At 38.3% G+C, this 22,262-nt stretch overlaps 1 protein-coding gene across 2 annotated transcripts in view; it reads right to left on the bottom strand.

Moving 5' to 3' along the window:
* Unc13b (unc-13 homolog B (C. elegans)) overlaps nucleotides 1-22,262 on the bottom strand; it is a 180,285-nt gene that overhangs the window by 90,665 nt on the left and 67,358 nt on the right. The window contains exon 8 of one of the 2 annotated variants that reach the window (XM_013026665.1): nucleotides 3,547-3,582. The exons of the other annotated variant lie outside the window; for it this stretch is intronic. Coding sequence (XP_012882119.1) covers nucleotides 3,547-3,582 — 36 coding nt within the window. The remainder of the gene's footprint in view (nucleotides 1-3,546; nucleotides 3,583-22,262) is intronic. 2 annotated transcript variants of the gene reach the window in all.

Below are 22,262 nucleotides of genomic sequence, written 5' to 3'. Positions count from 1 at the left end.
GATACCAGTAAATCATTTATAATCCTAGCTTCTCCGGAGGCTGACAGGACATCTACAGGATTGAAGATTGAACCCAGCCCAGGCGGAAAAGTCTTTGAAACTTCATCACTAAAAAGTTAGGCTGAACATAAAGCCTAAATGGTAGAGCACTACTTGTGAGAAAAAAAAGCTGAGTGAACACAAAGCCCTGAGGTCAAGGCCAATACCAGAAGATACACACACACACACATACATACATATATATATATATATATATATATATATGGATATAAGAGAGAGACAGAGACAGAGAAACAGAAAGAGAAAGAGAGAGAGAGAGGAGGGGAGAGGAAGAGAGAAGATCAAGCCAAACTGTACTCTAAATGCAGCAAAGAACATTGCTTCAATGTCAGGTTTTCCTAATATTTCCCATCAAGCACCTATACCCTGGGCCCAGAATTTCAATCCTAAGCATCAACTTACAGAAGAAAACATATACACTTCCATTTAGTCAAGTTTAATAGCTGTAAATAAAAATTTTCTGAATTACTTCTGCTTCTCAGACCAGCACCTGACTACCTAGTTGTTGTTTTTTTGATGCTAGCAAAAATGACCAACATTACAAATCAGACTCTGCTTGAACAAGGAATTCAATCTAATAGTGTGTGTAAACTATTTTATAGAGAAATCATATCTGACACTATACCCATATGTGTATGAGTAACAAGGTCACACATGTCCATTCTTGCCAAGTTCCTTTTTGGCTCACAGTGAGGAAAAGAAGGATTTGCCATCCCAAATGAGAAACACTTTAGCAGATGCTGGACTCCTCATATTAATAATTTTAGGAGATAATCTTGGTAGCAGTGTGGGCAACAGAGGCCTGCTGGAGGCTGTAGGATTAGACTTTTGTAATCATTCAGATGGGAGATAAGAACAGAATAAGGACAACAATTCAAAGAGCATTGATAATGGAGACAAATGGATAATGACAGAAATGACACCTTGGCTTTTATGTTTACAACCTAGTTCATAGTAATTCCTCTAAAACAGAGAATACAATGTGCATTTTATAAGCAAGGAAGAATGTTAGACCACTGGATGCCAGTTAATGTCTGTAGGTTGGGATTAGCTAAAGCATAGGAATAAGATCATCTTTTAAGTCTTTCTTCTTTGAGTTTATAACAACAAAGGGAGGACACAGATCAAGGTAAAAAGGAGACCTTGTGGGATTTTCCTATTGATTTTATAGCAGGATGGGAATATTTTTTTAAAAGGAGAGAAATATAATCAAAACTCCAGGAAGAAAAAATCAGCACAAAAAAGAAGCCACCCAGCGGGGGTGGGGGGAGGATGGGAAGGGGAAACAAAGGAGAAAGCTACAATGCTTGATAAGAAATGTACTCATTATCTTGCCCATGTAATTGTAACCCCTCTGTACAGTATTTTCACAATAAAAAAAAAAGAAGCCAACCTTCATATGGTCAGGACCAATACTTGCCAGTTACAGCAAACAGTCAGCCAGGTGCCTGTGGTGCATGCCTGTAATCTCCGCTACTCAGAAGGTAAGATCTCTGAGACTGTAGTTCAAGACTAGCCTGAGAAGAAAAGCCCTTGAGACTCTGTCTTCAAAAAAAAAAAACTAGAAAAACGCAGGGCTGGAGGCATGGCTCAAGTGGTGGAGTGCCAGACAAGCAAGAAAATGTGAGGTCCTGACTTTAAGCTTCAGTACTATGAAAGAAAGGGGGGGGGGAGAGGGAATGAGAGAGGGAGGGAAAGGGAAAGAGAAAGAGAAAAAGGGAAAGAAAGAAACTATGCATTCATAAAGGATCTGTTGAATGGCAATTCCTTTGTACATCTACTTAAAGAAAATAAAAATATATTTTAAAAAAAGAAAGAAGAAACTAGGAAGCTAGTCCTTTGACTAGGGCAAGTATAGGAAAGAGTGTAAACAAAGTCATAAAATAGGAATGCAAAGCATTCTGTTTACAAATCATTCTGTTGCCACATTAGGGAAAAGACTTTGGGGGCATGTTTATAGCCCTTGATATACTCTTTATTCTGAAGCACAAAAAGAAAGGATCAAGAGACAAAAGCAATAAGACACTCATACTTAACTCTTACTGAATCTATAGAAGAAGTCAGACTATTAACAAACATAGATTAGGGGGCAGAGACAACAAAAGAGACAAAATAAAAAGACTCACCAGGACAAGTTTTAGCTCATAAATCAGAGCATCCAGATTGAGTCTCCAAAGAGGCCACAATTATAGACCATTCTCTTGGCTATGACACTGAGAAAGTAGCTCAGCCAGAGCTAAGAGCCCATAATCCAAAGCCAGAAACTACTTGGACAGACCATTATTTTCTCACAGCATTTGATCTATTAGTCCTAAATAGAGCCTGCTTTTTATCATCATCTTCTTCTTCATTTTCATCCTCATCATTTTGTTTAATGAGGGGAGGAATATTCCACACCCTTCCTAAAGTCTACCAACATTTCTGTACAGAAGAAATCAAGGACAAATACTAAGAAGGGATCCATGGAAAGAAGAGGTTGGGAGAAGAAAGAATATAAAAATCAGAAAGAAAATAAGTGAGGTGAAATAAAGGGAGAGAAAAAGTTGAGAGGGGGAAATGTAGGGAAAGTCAAAGGCCAGCTTTTTCCTTCTCCAAACCACCCTCAGTTTTCCTAGAAAGTAAAACTCCTAGCACTACTAAAAGTAATTAGGAACTAAAGAGGAAACTAAGGAAAATGTGTTAACACTGGAGCTTGATTAAAGAATTGTTTTAGGGTATCACTATCTTTTACTGTCCCTACAATCTATACGATAACACCATGTCAGGTATATACAGGTTTTAAACCCATGGCTTTATAGAAAAAGAAATTAGCTGAGTACAGGTTTGGTTATTCAGTTTATAGAGGGATTAATGAGCTAATTTAAAGGGAGAAGTTGAAAAGCCCCTGCAAAGTCTATTTGCAAGACAGAAAATTTCAAGACTGTGAACATTTATTCATTTGAATAGTGAATGTCTATACACACAAGGCTACACAACATGAGATATTCAGACCATAAGTCAGTCTAATAGGAGAACAAAAATATAATCATAAATATTTGAATTGTTATACAAGGATACAAGGAACTTACTGCCTAAGAATATCATAAATCAGGCCCTATATGAGTTGAAAGGAATAAGCTCACTTCTTCACAGGGCAGGAAGGGAAAGCTTTTTAGAGGAGATGGCTTGAAAGAAGTATGAGTTTTCAACAGGTAAAGATTGAAGGGGAGGGAATTATTCTTTCTTATACTTGCACTTGCACTTATACACACACACACACACACACACACACACACACACAGAATCACCAAGAATCCAGCCTGAAAGGATATATCACTCCACTACAGGTAATTCTCTCTTGAGATTTAAGTGGGAAAGGAGAGGAGAGGAGCATGGAGTTATACATGCTTGTACACATGAACATCCAGCTTCACAGCCTAGACTCTAGAGGGAGTACATGAAAGTGTATCATGAAGAAAATTATAAGGAATTGAAATTCTTACGTACTTTGCTGCTCTCCCCAGCCCAAATAGGTCCAGTGACCTAAGAAAACCACAAAGAAGAAGCAAAAGAAGTGTGACAGAGACAATTTGCAAAAATTTTAAAGTTATTTCCCAATTCACCAATCATTACATACATTACCTTACTTGAGCCTGTCTTACTTACATTCCTCAACTTTATACAATATAGTATCTGCTTTCTATCAAACATGATACAAATTTACAAATATTCTTGCTCTTATTCACTATAGAACAAAGGAAAAAAACTTCTGTTAGGGAAATGAACCCTAAGATATGTATTCAAATGCTTTTTTTCTTTCATGCCACTGTTTCTAACACATAAGATTATTTCTTTGTTGCTTTGTATGTCCCTCCCCCACGGTATAATCCCTGCTTTCACTGTATTTGATGTTGGTATAATTTGTGGAGGGGAAAGAAAAAACAAATTGTTTAAATAGGGATACAGGTGGACCCATTGCAACAATGAGATGTACAAGTCATTATGTCGAAAACGAACTTTACAACTCTGGTGGTGGGGGGAAGGTTGGGTGGGGGAGTGGGGGGAGGATGGGATGGGAAGGGGAAAAACAAAGGAGAAGGCTACAATGCTTGATAAGAAATGTACTCATTATCTTGTTCACGTAATTGCAACCCCTCTGTACAGTATTTTCACACACACAAAAAAACAAACTTCTTAATATACTGTTTTAAATCTCTTTCTGGTTAAGGTCTTTCTTAGGAGGATCATTCATTGGCTCTAACCAAATCTGAGCCTGCTATTGTATATCTGAGACAGCTCTGATACCATGGTAAGGAGTGACCACCTATCTGAGAGTGAATCCAGTTTTGCTGCTCTCTATTAAAACTTAAAAGATACAAAATGGCCCTGTCTCTCTTTAAAATGTATCACTTATTTTCTACTATGTAATAAAATATTCTTCTATTGGATTCTCAGAAATACCCACTTTTTCAGAATTATACTATTTTATAAAATAAAATCAACTCTGAAGAATAAAAGGGAGAACATTTTCCATACAGTTTTTTTTTTTTTTTTTTTTTTGTCGGTCGTGGGGCTTGAACTCTGGGCCTGGGCGCTGTCCCTCAGCTCTTCAGCTCAAGGCGAGCGCTCTACCACTTGAGCTACAGCGCCACTTCCGGTTTTCTGGTGGTTTATTGGAGATAGGAGTCTCACGGTCTCTCCTGCCCGGGCTGGCTTTGAACCGCGATCCTCAGATCTCAGCCTCCTGAGTAGCTAGGATTACAGGCGTGAGCCACCAGCACCCGGCTCTATACAGTTTTAAAGGCAAAAAAAAAGTTAAATTTAAATGTTTTCCCATACTCAAACTGAATTTGAGGCAACTCACTGAGAAAGAAATTACTAAACAGAGCAGTTAATTCTAGGAAACGCAATAATTTAGCTTCATCATTAAGAACATGGGTTTAAAAGCCAAAGTTCAATCTTCTGGCTTTGACGATTTTTAGCAATCTGATGTTGAGAACGTCATTATAGATATTTCCCCATCTGTACTATAAGAATAATAGCATGAATTTTGTTGCATGATTATGAAGATTAGATGAGAAGATACATGTATAGTATCAGGGCTTCGCACAAATCCTTGAACAGTGCATGTAAAGTACTTCCCTCTGTTGCTAAGATGATTCACAGAAATCAGATCAGTAGCTAGCATTTGTTGTTTTGTCATATAGTCATGTCTTTGCTTGCCTTATAGATTTCTAACAAAAAGATTGCAGAAAGGAAACAATTCCTAGGCCTCCACATTCTGACTAAGATCCTAAGATTTGCTAAGGGACTTCAATAGCTGGTCCAGAAAGGTATGGGTTACTTTGAAAGTTTTCAGTAACACTCAAAATTCCAAAAGCATCAGATGATGCCAAACCAAACAGTTGCATTACCTCACCTAATCCCTATCCTGAGCACGTAGGACTACTAAGCACTCATGGGCTGTGTAACTTAGCTGTGTACACTGACAATCACTTTTCTTCCCAAGTACTCACTTCTTCCTACCACCTATGCCATTTTTTTTCATTCTTCAGCAAGAGTATATTGCTTTAGTGAGCTGTTTAATTTTTTAATAATTTGATTTAACTTTCTAGCCATGGAGTGGGGGAATATTTTTATGGGCTATAGTACAGTTGCCATGGAAACTGCTAGAGGGTAATTGCCCTGTTTCCTTTTAAAAGAAAATGGAAAAAATAATCACATAGAATCTCAGAATATGTCTTTCAACCTAGATTGCTGCAGGCAAGTGACAATGTTCTTTCTCAGCATAATTCTGAGCCCAAAGGAGATTGTCCCTATAGGACACTGCCTCATTCTTGAGTACTCTACAGCACTGAGTAACAGTTCCTTCTACAAAAAAGGTTCATAATAAATACATGCAGTATTAACAAACTGAGTAAACTAATCTTATCTAATGACTATATCATTAGTCCATGAAAGAGCTATCATGCTCTCTAACAAGCTAGTTCCCTTCATCCTGGTACCATTGTAAGAAATAGCATCAGTTTAATTAAACATGCTTCCTTCCTATTCCCAAAAGTGTATGGAAACATCTCACTAGCTAATAGTGAGCTAAGGTTAGTTAGGTTTTGCTGAGCCCAGATAATGAGAAAGAGAAAAAAGAAATAAAATTACACATGAAAAGATATATTCAGTGAACCAAAAAACACTTCTGGCAGGCTGGAAATAGGGCTTAGTGGTAGAGTGCTTGCCTAGCATGCATAAAGCCCTGGGTTCAATTCCTCAGTACCACATAAACAGAAAAGGCCAGAAGTGGCACTATGGCTCAAGTGGTAGTGTGTTAGCCTTGAGCAAAAGAAGCTCAAGGACAGTGTCCAGGCCCTGAAGTCAAGCCCCAGGACTGGCCACAAATAAACAAACAAAAAAACAAAAAAACACTTCTGGCATATCTGAATGAGAGGTTGTAGAGCTATGGAAGAGCCTAATCTCAAGGGACCATAAGTAAAGTTTAGAAATTACATAACAGTAATTTGGAATTATCTGGGGCTTTTAAGATAGAAGAGACCGAATCAAATCTGGCCATGTCAGAAAGAGAACAGTGGAATAGCACAGCCAGTGGTTGTTAGTATTAAGGCCAGTGGTTGTTAGTGGTAAGGAAGCTGCTGTACACGTATGTAAATAGCCTGAATTATTTGTGGCATAAAAGTTAAAGAACAGTGGGCAGATTCATAAGCTATTTTGGAGGTTAAACTCGAGATTTTGGTAAGTGACTTGTGCTTAGATTTTTAGCTTGAATTACTAGATGAATATGAAATCAATTGCTGAGAAAAACATAAAAAGGGGATACCTGGGCAGAGTAGCACATTCCTGTAACCCCCATAATCACAAAGCTGAAGAGGACTGTGAGTTCCAGGCCAACCTGGATCCTTGTATCAAAACACAAGCAAATGAACAATAATAAAACAAAACAAAGATTATATGGAGGAAGGGTGCACAGTAGGAGTAGGGAAGACTAACAAGAGGTAATAGATGGTCATAGTTTCTTTGCACATGTGAAAGTAGAACAGTGAAACCTGTTTAAATTATTTCAAGAAGGAAGCCAGGTGCTGGTGGCTCATGCCTATAATCCTAGCTACGAAGGAGGCTTAAATCTGAGGATCTAGTTTCAAAGTCAGCCCCAGCATAAAAGTTCATGAGACTCTTATTTCCAATTAACCACCAAAACCCAGAATTAGAGGTATGGTTCAAGAGGTAGAGAGCCAGCCTTGAGTGTAAAAGCTACAAGACAGCTCCCAGACCCTAAGTTCAAGCCTTACCCCCAGTACCAGTACAAAAAAGAAAAGTTTTAAGAATAAGGAGAATTGAGGGAAATGTCAGAAGGGAATACGGTGAGTAATGTCACAATGAAGTCCCCCCCCCCACCTTGTAAACTAACATATTCTAATAAAAGGGGTAAAAAAAATAACACATTGAAAACCAAGAGGAAGAGGACTTCAACAATAACTACAAACACAAAATGTTAGTGAGCTATGAAACAACTAGAACTCTCATACACTGCTGGCAAGAATTCAAAGTCATAAAACATTATACAAAATAACACTGGCATTTCCTTTTCATTTTGTTTTCTTGTTTTTGCTGGCAGAGCCTCATTCCTGTTTGGTTTTCTCATAGGTGGCACTCTACAACTTGAGCCACATCTCTTGCCCAGCTTTTTGTTGGCTATTTTTGAAATTGAGTCTTATATAGGCTTATATGGAGCTTCCATAGCCATGTCTGGTTAGAACCTTAATCTCTGGGTCTCAGGTTCCTGAGTAACTAAGATTACAAGCATGAGTACTGGCACTAGCCGTTGTGGCATTTCTTACAAAGTTTTACACACACCATACAAACCAGAAATACTCCTCCTACTACCCAAAAGAAGCAAAAATATATTCATACAAAAATCTAGATAATGTTGAAAGTTTTCAAATTTTTGCTGTCAGTTTTCAAATTCACAAAAAACTGGAAACAGCCAGACGCAGGTGGCTCATGCCTATAAGCCTAGCTATTCAGGAAGTTGAGATCTGAGGATCGCAGTTCTAAGCCAGCCTGGGCAGAAAAATACCCATGAGATTCTTTTTCTTTTTCTTTTTTTGGGGGGGAGGGGTTCTGGTCATGGGGCCTGAACTCTGGGCCTAGGCACTGTCCCTTAGCTCTTCAGCTCAAGGCTAGCGCTCTACCACTTGAGCCACAGCACCACTTCCAACTTTTTTTTCTGCTTATGTGGTGCTGAGGAATTGAACCCAGGGTCTCATGCATGCAAGGCAAGCGTTCTACCACTGAGACACTTTCCCAGAGCCCCATGAGATTCTTCAATTATCCACTCAAAAACTGGAAACAAAGCTGTGGCTCAAAGTGTTAGAACACTAACCTTGAGCAAAAGAGTTAGGGAGGGCTGGGAATGTGGTTTAGTGGTAGAGTGCTTGCCTAGTATTCATGAAGCCCTGGGTTTGATTCCACAGTACCACATTAACCTAAAAGGCCAGAAGTGGAGCTGTGGTTCAAGTGGTAGAGTGCTAGCCATGAGCAAGAGAAGCTCAGGGACAGCGCCTAGTCCCTGAGTTCAAGTCCCAGACTGGCAAAAAAAAAAAAAAAAAAGCTCAGGGACAGCACCCAGGCCCTGACCAGTCCCACAAATGACAAAAAAAAATTTTTTTTAATCTGGAAACATAAATGTCCTCCAACTGATAAATGTTAAACTGTGGCACATTCAATAAATACTAATCAAAAATAAAGGGAGACAAATATGATATACATAGATTTATCTTAAATGCATTATAAGTAAAAGAAGCCAGATACAAAAACCTACAACTATGTGATTCCATTTACATGATATTGTGAAAAAGACAATACTATCAAAACAGAAAACAAATTAGTAGTTGCTATGAATTTAGAATGGGAAAGTTTTACTACAAAAAAGTATAATAAATTTCCAGGTATATAGAACTGTTCTGTATCTTGACTATAGTTTAAACTATATGTTTGGCCAGGCACTGGTGGCTTACACTTGTAATCCTAGCTACTCAGGAGGCTGAGATCTGAGAATTGCATTACAAAGCAAGCCTGGCCAGAAAAGACTTTTTTTTTTTTTTTTTTTTGTCGGTCGTGGGGCTTGAACTCTAGGCTTGGGCACTGTCCCTCAGCTCTTTAGCTCAAGGCTAGCGCTCTACCACTTGAGCTACAGCGCCACTTCCGGTTTTCTGGTGGTTTATTGGAGATAGGAGTCTCACGGTCTCTCCTGCCCGGGCTGGCTTTGAACTGCGATCCTCAGATCTCAGCCTCCTGAGTAGCTAGGATTACAGGCGAGAGCCACCAGCGTCCGGCTCAGAAAAGACTATTAACCACAGAAAAAAGAGCCCAAAGTAAGCTGTCACTAAAGCACCAGTTCTTTATCAAAAAAGCTAACAGTGTCCATCCAGGCTCTGAGATCAAGCTCAGTACACATGTACATGCACGCATGCACATGTGAGTGCACACACACACACACACACACATACATACACACAATCTGTATGTTTGTCAAAACACTAAAATGGGGGATTTTACTGTATATAAATTAATTTTAGGGACTGGGAAGGTGGCTCAGTGGTAGAACCCTTGCCTTGCATGTATGAGGCCCTGGGTTCGATTCCTCAGCACCACATAAGCAAAAAGAAAAAAGCCGGAAGTGGCGCTGTGGCTCAAGTGGTAGAGTGCTAACCTTGAGCTGAAGAGATGAGGGACAGTGCCCAGGCCCAGAGTTCAGGCTCCACGACTGGACCCAAAATAAAAATAAAAATAAATAAATAAATAAAGTTTTAACAAATCTTTCTTTAAAAGGTGAAGATGAAAAGTTCATGAAGACGTCTGCCTAGAAGATACATAGGGAAAAAGAATGAAGCATTACTAGCCAAGCATAGTGGCATATGTCTTTGCTCCCATCCTTTAGGAAGGAGGCTAAGGTAGGAAGCTGCACAATTTGAGCTACATAGTGAGACCTGCCTCCAAAAAAAAAAAAAAAAAAAAAGAGTTATTACAGACCACAGCAAAGCTTTAAAAAGGGAGTAGTCAGCAAGTATTAAGTGCTACAACAAATAAACTAAATCTGTAAAAGGTCTACTGGGTTTAGAAAGCAGAAGTCACTAAAACAATAATGAGAGAAATTTCGGTACATGAAAACGAGTCTACTCTTCAGAAACATGTAACAGAAGGAAACATCAAGAGATCCCACAATTTATGGAGTAAAATGTGATCAAAGTAGAAAGTACAAATCTGTTACAGGATGTCAAAAAGGAAACAACCAGGGAAAGACAATGGCCAAATGTGTTACCAAAAAAAAAAAAAAATTAAGTGCCTAAGAGCTTATTAGAAAGCCAGACACATTGTCAAACATCCTCAAATTGGGATTCACACTAATGATTGGCAAAATTACAATTTTAATGAGCATGTTAATGTTTCTCACCTCCCTATGCCTCAAATCTCTTCTGTTCAAAATTATCCTTTAGCTTAGTGGCACCTTACTGAGAGACAGGCAGTCTAGGAAGTTAGCACCCTGTAAGAACAGAAAAACCAAACTATTTTTGCTACTCTCATACTCATTCCAACACTACAGCCAAAATGTGAAATTTGTTATACATATACACACACACACACAAACACCTCAAAAAAAATCTCCAATGGGGGGGAGGATGGGGGGGAGGGAAGATGGGAAGGGATGGGAAGGGTAAACAAAGGAGGAGGCTACAATGCTTGATAAGAAATGTACTCACTATCTTGCCCATGTAATTGTAACCCCTCTGTACAGTATTTTCACAATAAAAAATAAATAAATTTTTTAAAAAAAATCTCCAATGGAGATTTCAATTGTGAAAGAATCTACCTGGAGATAGGATCAGACCCCACAAGTAAAGAAGGAATCAGTTCCACAATACCTCTCCCCACTTAAAGTATCCATCACAAGTGGTACTTATGATCAATCAATTATAAGTTGGGATTCTCATGATCCTTTCCTGATCATTCACTAGGATGACTGAGAAATTACAGAGAGGATTCACTAATTACAAAGAGGATTAAGTACTATGGCTTGCCTGCAATATCAGCTACTCAGGTGGCAGAGATCATTGTTCTAGGTCAATCTAGGCCAAAAGTTAGTAAGACTCCATCTCAACTAATAAGCTAAATATGGTTTGGCTTAATCTCAGTCAATAAATAAACCAGCATGCTTGCCTGTGACACCAGCCACACAGAATGCTGTAGGTAGAATGATGGCCTGATGCTTGCCCTGGGCAAAAAAATGGGACACCCTACCTTAAAAATAACTAAAAGTAAAAAAAGGCTGGGGACATGGCTCAAAGTGGCAGAGCATTTGCCTAGCAAGTGCAAGGTCCTGAGCTCAAATCCCAGTACTACTTGATCCTAGGTTCAGGAGCTTCACTTGCTGTCCAAGAACATGGACGTGTTTGCCAATCAGAGGTTCTTCATATTACAGAGCTCCACCATATAGGTATATCTGACCATTAACTCAATCTCCAGCCCATCTACCTTTTCTGAAGGATAGTGGGGGCTAACATTTCTGAGTTTCTAGTCATGACTTTGTCTTGCTGACAAAGACCCCACCCTGCAGCCTACCAAGAGGACTCCTTAGACTAAATGCCTTCCTAATGCCCAGAAAATTTCAAGGTATTAGAATAATAACATATCTAAGATATATATATCATACATGACATCTATTGCTATATATTCATTATAAAAAACAATTTCACAGGGCTGGGAAGGTGGCTCAGTGGTAGAGTGCATGCCTCGCATGCATGAGGCCCTGGGTTCGATTCCTCAGCACCACATAAGCAGAAAAAGCCGGAAGTGGTGCTGTGGCTCAATTGGTAGGGCGCTAACCTTGAGCTGAAGAGCTGAGGGACAGCGCCCAGGCCCAGAGTTCAGGCCCCACAACCAGCAAAAAAAAAAAAAAAAACAATTTCACAATCCTTACTGCTAATGACATATTTACAATTTTATGAGTTCTCTACAGATATGAGAGCATTTCAAATATACATCCAGTCAAAACTACTGAATGAATGACCAACACTCAAAAACCAGAAGTCACAGGATCATTACTAAAATTCCCCTGTACTTGATTTCTCTTTTTTTGTTTGTCAACAATGTTAATTTCACTGAGGTCTCCTTCATATTTTGCATTCCTCATAGGGCTCACTGCCTTTATGAAGAAACTTATTACCTCATGTCTGAATTATTAAAGATTTTGGCTGGATTTAAGAACTTCTCATTGCTATCCCACTAAACTAACTCAGCAGGTAGCAACCAAAACATGTTCCAAATTTGACTTCTAATCACATCATTACCCTTTCCATAAGTTACAAGTTCACTCAAAGAGTATTTATTTTCCTGCTTTCTAAACTAAATAAATTTCAAATCTTACTAATAACCATCCCCCAAAACAAAGCCTTATAGGCAAGTATCATCACAAATCCATCTTTGCCATGCTCAGAGATGGTGAGAGAAGTATTGTCTTTTTCATCCTATCCTCCACCCACTGAAACTGTAACATCCTTTGCTTCTACTCTTTATGGGTATAGCAGACATAATTTTAATTCTGAAACCAGACAAGTTTCAAAACCATCACTTACTAGCTATGTTACCTTAAACTGGTATCCTTCTGTTTTTTTTTTAATCTATAAAAAGTGATGATTACTACTACTTGCCTCTTGGATTGCAGAAATGTTAAAAATCTTGTATGTAGCATTTAACTACTATGTGCTAGACACAGTAATTAGATAGTAACTAATAAATGTTCTCTTTCTTCCTCTATTTAATTGGTACCCTCCATAAATTCCACTTAAACAATTCTTGGAGTTTCTTTTCTTTTCTGTCTTTTTCTTTTTCACTACTGGGGCTTCAACTCAGGGCTTCATTCTTGCTAGGCCAAGTGCTCTACCACTTGAACCATATCCTTAAGTCCCTTTTCTTTGTTTTTTTAGATAGTCTTGTGCTTTTTACCTGGATCTTGTTCTTCTTGTCTTCACCTACTCAGTAACAGGTATTACAAGCATGTACCACCATATCAAGTTCATTTTTTTTCTCTTTAAACAGCACACAATAACTTTAACACAGTCTCTATTAACAATCAAAAGCCATCTAGCTATTTCTTTTGGGGGGGGGGAGGGTTTCCGGTCGTGGGGCCTTGAACTCTGGGCCTGGGTGCTGTCCCTCAGCTCTTCAGCTCAAGGCTTGAGCCACAGCGCCACTTCCAGCTTTTTCCTTTTTGCTTATGTGGTGCTAAGGAATCGAACCCAGGGCCTCAGGCATGCAAGGCAAGCACTCTACCACTGAGCCACCTTCCTAGCCCCTAGCTATTTCTTTAGAAGTTATACATACACCTACATAAGAAAATTGAAAACATATGATTGAGATATTCATATTATCATAATAACTGAGACACAACCTGAATACCTGCCAACACACTAAGGGCTAAAAAGTTAGGTAAATCCATATAATGGAAAACTATTCAGCAGTTTTAAAAAACACTAATCATTGCTATGTTCAACAAAACAGAAGAATCTCAAAAACTCTTATACTGAGTAAAAAAAACAAGACAAAAGGAATACATCTGATATGATTCCACTTATATAAAATTCTAGGAAAAACCATGATGACAGAAAGCCCATGAGGAATTACCTGAGATGGGATGGGAAGAGTAGTAAATGATAAGGAACATGTGACTCAAGTGGTAGAGTGCTAACCTTGAGCTGAAGAGCTGAGGGACAGTGCCCAGGCCCAGAGTTCAGGCCCCATGACCGACAAATTAATTACTTAATTAATTACAGAACTGCTTGGGAACATACTTTTTTTTGCTGTTACCTACTTTAAATAAATTAAGCAACTCATTGACTTTCATTCCAATAATTCTTGAATTACATTCAGAAAAACACAGCACTAGAATTTCCTATTCAAAAGAGGCCACAGTCTCTCATAGAAGCACAATACTATTGTGTTGACAGAGGAAGATGTAGCTAGACCCACTATTCTAGAGTTTAAAGGCCACTCCAATGTGATTATATATTAAGTAGGATAATTCTAGATGTTCCAGAACCCAATTCAAAAGGAATCCTCAGTCTTAGACGGTAAACCCTCTGTGTTTATCCTATCTCCCAGGCTGACTTACTAGACTACAGCATACAGGTATATTCTGCATAATTTACCTTGTTTGTAGTTGAAAATGTAAAAAATCAGAAATAGTCACATTAAAAAGGTCTATAATTATTATATAATATACCCCCTTACAACTGTTTCATCACCAATTAAAAGTCCATATTCTATGGCTTTTAAAATGTCAGAATATTTGAGTCCTAGCCTCCAAGTGAAGTCATTTATCCAGGCAATTGTAGAACTCACTTATAGATTGCTGAATTGTAGAAATTTCCTGACAGCTCAGAAAGGACATAAAATCAAGTATTAAAAATTATACCCTTCTCTTTTTCCAGACAGTTGATTAAATAAATTCTCTCTTTTTTTTTGGTCAGTCGTGGACACTGTCCCTCAGCTCTTTAGTTCAAGGCTATAGCACCACTTCCACTTTTTTCTGCTGATGTGGTGCTGAGGAATCAAACCCAGGGCCTCATACATGCAAGACAAGCACTCTACCACTGAGCCACCTTCCCAGCCCAGGGCTGGGAACTAGTAAAGAAGCTATAATTAAGAAAAGCACTTTAGGGGCTGGGAAGGTGGCTCAGTAGTAGATTGCTTGCCTAATATCCATGAAGCCCTAGGTTCCATTCTTCAGTACCACATAAATAGAAAAAGCGGGAAGTGGCACTATGTGTCAAGTGGTAGAGTGCTAGCCTTCAGCAAAAGCTGAGGGACAGTGTCCAGGCCCTGATTTCAAGCTCCAGGACAAAAAAGAAAAAGAAAAAAAGAAGTACTTTGAACCTAACACAGAGAAATGACAAGTATTTACCAGCCTTACCCATGAAAATAGATATGAAAATCTGAGGTGAATTATAAGCAAGTCGATCTTAGTATTAATAGTAAGAGTAATTTAACATAATCAAGTAGGGAATATTAAAGGAAAGCAAAGATGATTTATTAATATAAATTAATATATTCATCATATTAATAAGTCAAAGAAAAATGCTCATGAACAACTGGATAAGCGCTAAGTCATTCTGAAGTGTTCAATATCTACTCTTTTTATATTTATTTAATTTTATTTTGGTAAGTCTGGGGTTTTAAATCATGGCCTTATACTTGGTAGGCAAACATTGTACATATGATCCACACAACCAGCCCTTTTTGCTTTAGCTATATTTTCAGGTAAGGTCTTGATTTTTTTTTCCTCTAGGCTAGCCTGGACTATGATCCTCCTACATGCCTCCCACCATAGCTGAGATTACAGCTGTGAATTACCATGCCCAGCCTTTTTTTAAAAATATGCTTTTACTAACTTTTTTCACAGGCTGGCCTCAAGTGGCAAACCTTCCCACTTCTCCTTTCCAAATACCTAGGTTGCAAACATGAGCCAGTTTACTACTTATTCTTAATGTAAATATTTTTGAAGAGATTATTTCTAGTATATGTGACATCTGGGCACAAGCCATCTCTTTGAATTGTGATATCAAAGTCTCCTATGTACCTCTTGTGAAAAGGGGCAGAGAAGGGGAAAAGGAGTTAATATTTGAGAAACTAACTTTCTATGTTTTGTTTGGGTTGTCTTTTAATTGTATTTTTTGTCTCTTCTTTTTTGGTACTGGGGATCAAACCCAGGACATTGCACTTGCTAGGAAAGCGCTTTGCCACTGAGCTACATCCCAGCCCAACTTTCTATGTTTTAATCTTTCAATTTACTTATATTCACTTATACCTAAGAGACCAAAATAACATTAAAGAATGAGAGATTCTGTTTTTAACCAAAAAAGGCCTGAATTATAGGACACTAAAAAGTGTACGAATCATAACTACAAATCAATAAAACTATAAACAAAGTTACATCATCAGTGTGCAGATCAAGAAAGCATTACCAGAACGCATGTAGTCATTACTAGCCTTTAAAGCAGCTGTCTCCTCTGGCTCATTTTCCCCCTGGAGCCACATGCTAACTCCCTCACTTCTTTCAAGTCTACTCAAATGTTACCTCATTGGGCCTCACCATCTTATTTCAAAGTTGCAATTCAACTCCAACTCTACCAATGCTTTTTACCATCTGCTCTTTTGTTGGTTTACTATTTAATGTCCTACATAATTTCCTGATTTATTGTGATTACTATTCATCTCCTGTCACTCAGGATCTTTGTTTTGTTCCCTGATATGTCTATCCCAAACACCTATAACAAAACCTCCCAAACACCTATAACAAAACCTCGAATGTAGGTGTCAAAAAAATGTTGATAGGGCTGGGAAGGTGGCTCAGTGGTAGAGTGCTTGCCTTGCATGCATGAGGCCCTGGGTTCGATACCTCAGCACCACATAAGCAAAAAAGAAAAAAGCCAAAAGTGATGCTGTGGCTCAAGTAGTAGAGCGCTAGCCTTGAGCTGAAGAGCTGAGGGACAGCACTCAGGCCCAGAGTTCAGGCCCCACGACTGGACCCCCCCCAAAAAAAAGTTGATAGACTGGGTGCTTGCTGGTGACTAATGCCTATAATCCTGGCTATTTAGGAGGCTGAGATCTGAGGTCTGTGGTTCAAAGACTCTTATCTTCAATTAACCAGCAAAAAGAAGGAACTAGGGTGTGGCTCAAGAGGCAGAACACCAATTACAAACGAAAAAGCCAAAAGCATAAGGTTCTGAATTCAAGCCCTAGAAGACACACACACACACACACACACACACACACACACACACACAGAGACAAAGGTAGAAGTGGGTGTAGAGGCAGGGAACAACCAAGAAGAATGTCTAGTGTGGCTGCATATGAGCAAACAAGTACCATTCAGTAGGAATATTAGCTCAAGTCTTTGAATCTAGTTTAATAATACCTAACTATATTTAAACTGTGTATATTCCTTACTTCAATAATCCCACTTACAGAAATACATTAACCCAAGTAATATTTATTGACCAAAGTTACTATAGATACAGAGGTAAGTATACCCCTTACTTATGAAATTTATTGCCTAGGAAAGAAAACAAATATTAATCAAATAATCACACACGAGTAAATAATATTACAAAAAAAGGTACATAAAAACCTGGAACTGGCCGGGCGCTGGTGGCTCACGCCTGTAATCCTAGCTACTCAGGAGGCTGAGATCTGAGGATCGCGGTTCAAAGCCAGCACGGGCAGGAGAGACCATGAGACTCCTATCTCCAATAAACCACCAGAAAACGGGAAGTGGCGCTGTAGCTCAAGTGGTAGAGTGCTCCCCTTGAGCTGAAGAGCTGAGGGACAGCGCCCAGGCCCAGGGTTCAAGCCCCACGACCGACAAAAAAAAAAAAACCTGGAACTGGTGGCTCATGCCTGTAATCCTAGCTACTCAAGAGACTGAGATCTGGGATTACAGTTCAAAGCCAGCCTGGGCAAGAAAGTCTGTGAGGTTCTTATCGCTAATTAACCACCAGAAACCAGAAGTGGCACTGTGGTACAACATTTGCCTTGAGCAAAAGAGGTCAGAGACAACACCTAGGCCCAGAGTTCAAGTCCCACAACCAACAACAACAACAAAAAGATTATGCTGCTTACAAAAATATATTTGTGTAAAATTTCTAACTATTGTACTTTCAAAATTATGTTATATTTTATCTATAGGATATATTATACTTGATGTAACCAATATTCTAGGTTCAACTATCAATTCACAAAAAAATACAGAAGAGTGTATTAAAGTGTACAATGGATATGCATTGAGCAAAATCCAGAATATGGGAAGCTGTAATTTAAAATCATATAGTTTAAAATGACCTGATTTCTTCAATAAACAAGTTTCAAGGGAAAAAAAAAGGCAGAGGAGAAACTAGCTGGTTATAAAATGCTAGACAAGGTGGCACATTCCTGTAATAGGAGTTGAGGCAAAAGAACTGTGTTTGAGGACTGCCTGGGCTACCCAGTGAGACCCCCCATCTCAAAAACTAAACCAAATATACTTACACACATATATATATACATACATATCAAAAAGAGAAAATAGGCAAAAAATGAGCTCCAATGTTTATAGCTGCACACTTAGGTGACAATACACAAAGAAAAGCAAGGAAGTTATAATTATAAAAATCCTTATACTAATTCAGTAAACTAAATATTTTTTCATGAGGTCTACATATTTATACTATATTCTATAATCAGGAAGATTTTTTTAATGCAGGCAACTACTCATATTATTATAGCCATGGCTATAAAATAGTCAAGAATCTCCAGTGTTAAATAAAATATTGGGGCTGGGAATGTGGCTTAGTGGTAGAGTGCCTGCCTAGCATGCATGAAGCCCTGGGTTCAATTCCTCAGTACCACATATACAGAAAAAGCTGGAAGTGGCCCTGTGGCTCAAGTGGTAGCGTGCTAGCCTTGAGCAAAAGCAGCTCAGGGCCAGTGCCCAGGTCCTGAGTTCAAGCCTCCGATTGGCAATAAATAAATAAATAAAAATAAATAAATAAATAAACCCTAAGACAAGTTTACTGGTGAATTATTTTAAAAATAAATAAAATATAAACACCTTGCTATACCATGCAACTCCTTCATAACATGAACTCTCTACAACTCTTTGACCTCCTCTCTGGTCCTTTTCCCCTCTCAAGTCACCTAAAATTTTCAACCTACAGAATCCCAAAACAACTTAAGTTATGCCTTTTCATCTTAGAGTCCATGTATCATATATTTTTTCTCCTTTACCTGAATGCCTCTTACTCATTCTTTAAATTCAGTTTGTGCTAGAAGTTTCAGGAAAGTAAAAAATGAATAGATGAACCAAAAAGATTTTTAGGGCAGTCAAACTATTCTGTATAATATCACATGGGTAGATAAGTGTTTTATATATATATATATATATATATATATATATATATATACACACACACACACACATACACACACATGTATATATGTATATGTGTGTGTGTGTGTGTGTACCTCAAAAAAAGGATACATATCATCAAGAATCATAAACTACCAACTTTGGCTGAGATATCATTTTCTAAAGGAAACTTTTTGTAATCATTCCAGTCTGGATTTTCTTCCTCTATAATCCTTGACTAACTTTTCTCTTCATGTATCAATATATGGTGCTACCTATAGGTTCCTTCCTCTCTGGACTTGAGCTCCCCTAGATCAGAGAATTCCATTTCTATATTCTAAGTGCTACTACATTGCTTGGCATGAAGAAGAAACATCTAATAATATTTTGTAATGAATAATTTTATTGTTTATAACTTATATTTATGTATTATTTATAATTCTGATTTATCAAATTCACTTACCATGATAACAATGAAGCCTATGTGCATATGAGCAAACACTAGTGGCTCATTCTTGCGATCCTAGCTACTAAGGAGGCCTGAGTGGGAAAGTCTATGAGACTCCCTTTCAAAAAAAAAAAAGAAAGGGCTGGGATGTAGCTCAGTGGCAAAGTGCTTGCCTAGCAAGTGCAACGTCCTGGGTTTGATCCCTAGTACCAAAAAAGAAAAGACAAAAAAAAAATTGTCAAAAAGAAAAAGAAAAAAGCAAGGCTTGAAGGTATGGCTCAAGAGATAGAGGTAATGCTAGCCAAACAAGGGCCAGCTTAGCAAGTGAGCAAGCCAACTAAACATGAAAACTGAGTTCAAACTCAGTATCACAAAAAAACACCACCAAATGACCACGCTTTCATGAAATAATCTTTATGCATATATTGTGTGTAGGAATAGACATTTAAGTATTGTTATCAAATTAAATTCATATGTTAATCTTTTTTGTTTGTTTTTTATTTTTGCGGTTGTAAGCCTGAACTCTGGACCTGGGCGCTGTCCCTCAGCTCTTCAGCTCAAGGCAAGTGCTCTACCACTTGAGCAACAGTACCACTTGCCGTTTTTTTTTTTCTGTTTATATGGTGCTGAGGAATCGAACCCAGGGCCTCATGCATGCAAGGCAAGCTGAGCCACCTTCCCAGCCCCTATTCTTATCTTTTAACATGCACAATAATTTGTGACATTGTAATTGAAAATAAATGACAAACTGATATAATGACTGTAATTAGCCACCTCAAATTTGTGGAAGAAGGCAGGATGGGAATAAATAAATGAGTCAGAAGACTACAATTAACATTATTTTTATCAGCCAAATCTCACATTGCTACATTTTCTCCCTTTTCTTTGCTAGTTTGCCAGCACCTGTAATTAGCTTTACTATCAACTACTTCCACTGATAACATATATACAGTGTAAAGCTCATCACATATTCTTACTGACAGAAATCCTGGACCCACTGCACTGCCCTACCACTAAATACTATCTATGTACTGTAAGGAGGCTATAACTTGTATATCTGTCTGCTTCTAAGAGATCTAGTCCTAGACTATGAGTGGCTGATCCTTTACTTTGTAATGAGATGAGGTGGTAGGCAAAGAATATTCCAACCAGTAAGAGATTGTTTGGCCAGGACTGCAAGGATAGGGGATAGGAGTTAAGGTGGTTATCTTAGGAATCCTTTCTTCATACTATTTTTTATCCTTACTATGAACAGTCTCTCCTTTTAATCAATACATTCTAATTAGCTTCTTCAAAATTTATCTTCAAACTCATCACTTCTAGAAAGCCTTCCTAAATAAACTTTATGCCATTTGAAAATGCTTTCAGCACTTTTCTAATTTTATTTTCATTAATATCATGGTAACAAAGGAGTGCCAAATAAAGCAAATAAGCAGAAGGACAGAAGTTTCCAACCTGAAAAGAAACTTCCTGGACACCAAAGAGGATCTAATTATCAAGAACAAGGGCCTTCAGCTTGCTCAGCTTATCCAGCGGGTTCTCTACCACTTGAGCAATGCCACAAGCCTGGCCTGGCTTTTTGCTGGTTATTCTGGAGATGAAGTCTCACTAACTTTTCTGCCTGATCTGGATTAAACCTTGATTTGTAATAGAGCACCTGACTAATATTCTCAAAGTTCTGGGTTATACCCTCAATACTGCACACACGTGCACACACAGACACACAGATTTTCCTTAATAATAGAATATTATGAATGTGAGTCATTATGCAGCTGTTGTACATTGAGCAAACAGACTTGGAAGATCTGGGGGAAAAAAGGAAAGATAAAAGGAAAGAAAGGGAAGGCATGAAGGCAGGCAAGGGGATGGAAGGGAGGGAAAATGGATTAAGATGTAGAGAGAAAGCCAGGTGCTGGTAACTCATGCTGTAATCCTAGCTATTCAGAAGCTGAGCTCTGAGAACATGTTTGAAACCAGCTTGGGTAGGAAAAGTCTGTTATCTCCAATTAACCACAAAAAGCTGGAAGTGGAGCTGTGGCTCAAGTGGTGGAGCTCTATCCTTGAGCAAAAGAGCTCAGGGACAGTGCCCAGGCCCTGACTTCAAGCCCTAGTACTGGCACCAAAAAAAAAAAAAAAAAAGACGTTGAGAGACTATGTAGCAGTAGAAATGTTGGAATGAACTTGAAAGGCAGAATTACAAATAACTTTCACTTTCCATATTATACATTCTAAATCACCTGATGATTTTTATAATAAGTATATGATAAGTTTTTATATATGTGTACTGATACTGGGGCTTGAACTCAAGGCCTGGGCTTTTCCCTTAGCTTGTCCCTTAGCACTCTACCACTTAAGCCACAGCTGCACTTTTGGATTTTTTGTGGTTAATTGAAGATGAGTCCCATGGACTTTCCTGTTCAGGCTGGCTTCAAAACATGATCATGAGTAGCTAGGATTACAGGTGTGGGCCACTGGCACCCAAGGTGGTTTTTTTTTTTTAAGGCATTTACTAGACACACTATGTTGAAAATGAACTACACAACTTTACAGTGGGGATGGGAGGAAGAAACTAGAAGAGAGGGAAGGAAGGGGGGACATTGTCCAGAAAAAGAAATATACTCATTACCTGACTGACATAACTGTAACCCCTCTCTGTACATCACCGTTATAACAACAAAAAATAGGTTTTTTTTTAAAGAAAAAGAATAAAAAGGGACTGATTTAGACTGTTTAAAGGAGAAAACAACCACTGCTTCCCAACACCAGGCAGAGTAACCACCAAGAATCCAAAATTTTGAAAGAAGTGACATCAATCAAAATGCATTA

The sequence above is a fragment of the Dipodomys ordii genome, unplaced genomic scaffold (genome assembly GCF_000151885.1).
Source record: "Dipodomys ordii isolate 6190 unplaced genomic scaffold, Dord_2.0 Scaffold95, whole genome shotgun sequence".
In the NCBI taxonomy this organism is placed as follows: domain Eukaryota; kingdom Metazoa; phylum Chordata; class Mammalia; order Rodentia; family Heteromyidae; genus Dipodomys; species Dipodomys ordii.
The sequence above is the reverse complement of the archived record's forward strand: the minus strand, read 5'-3'. Positions and strand labels throughout refer to the sequence as shown.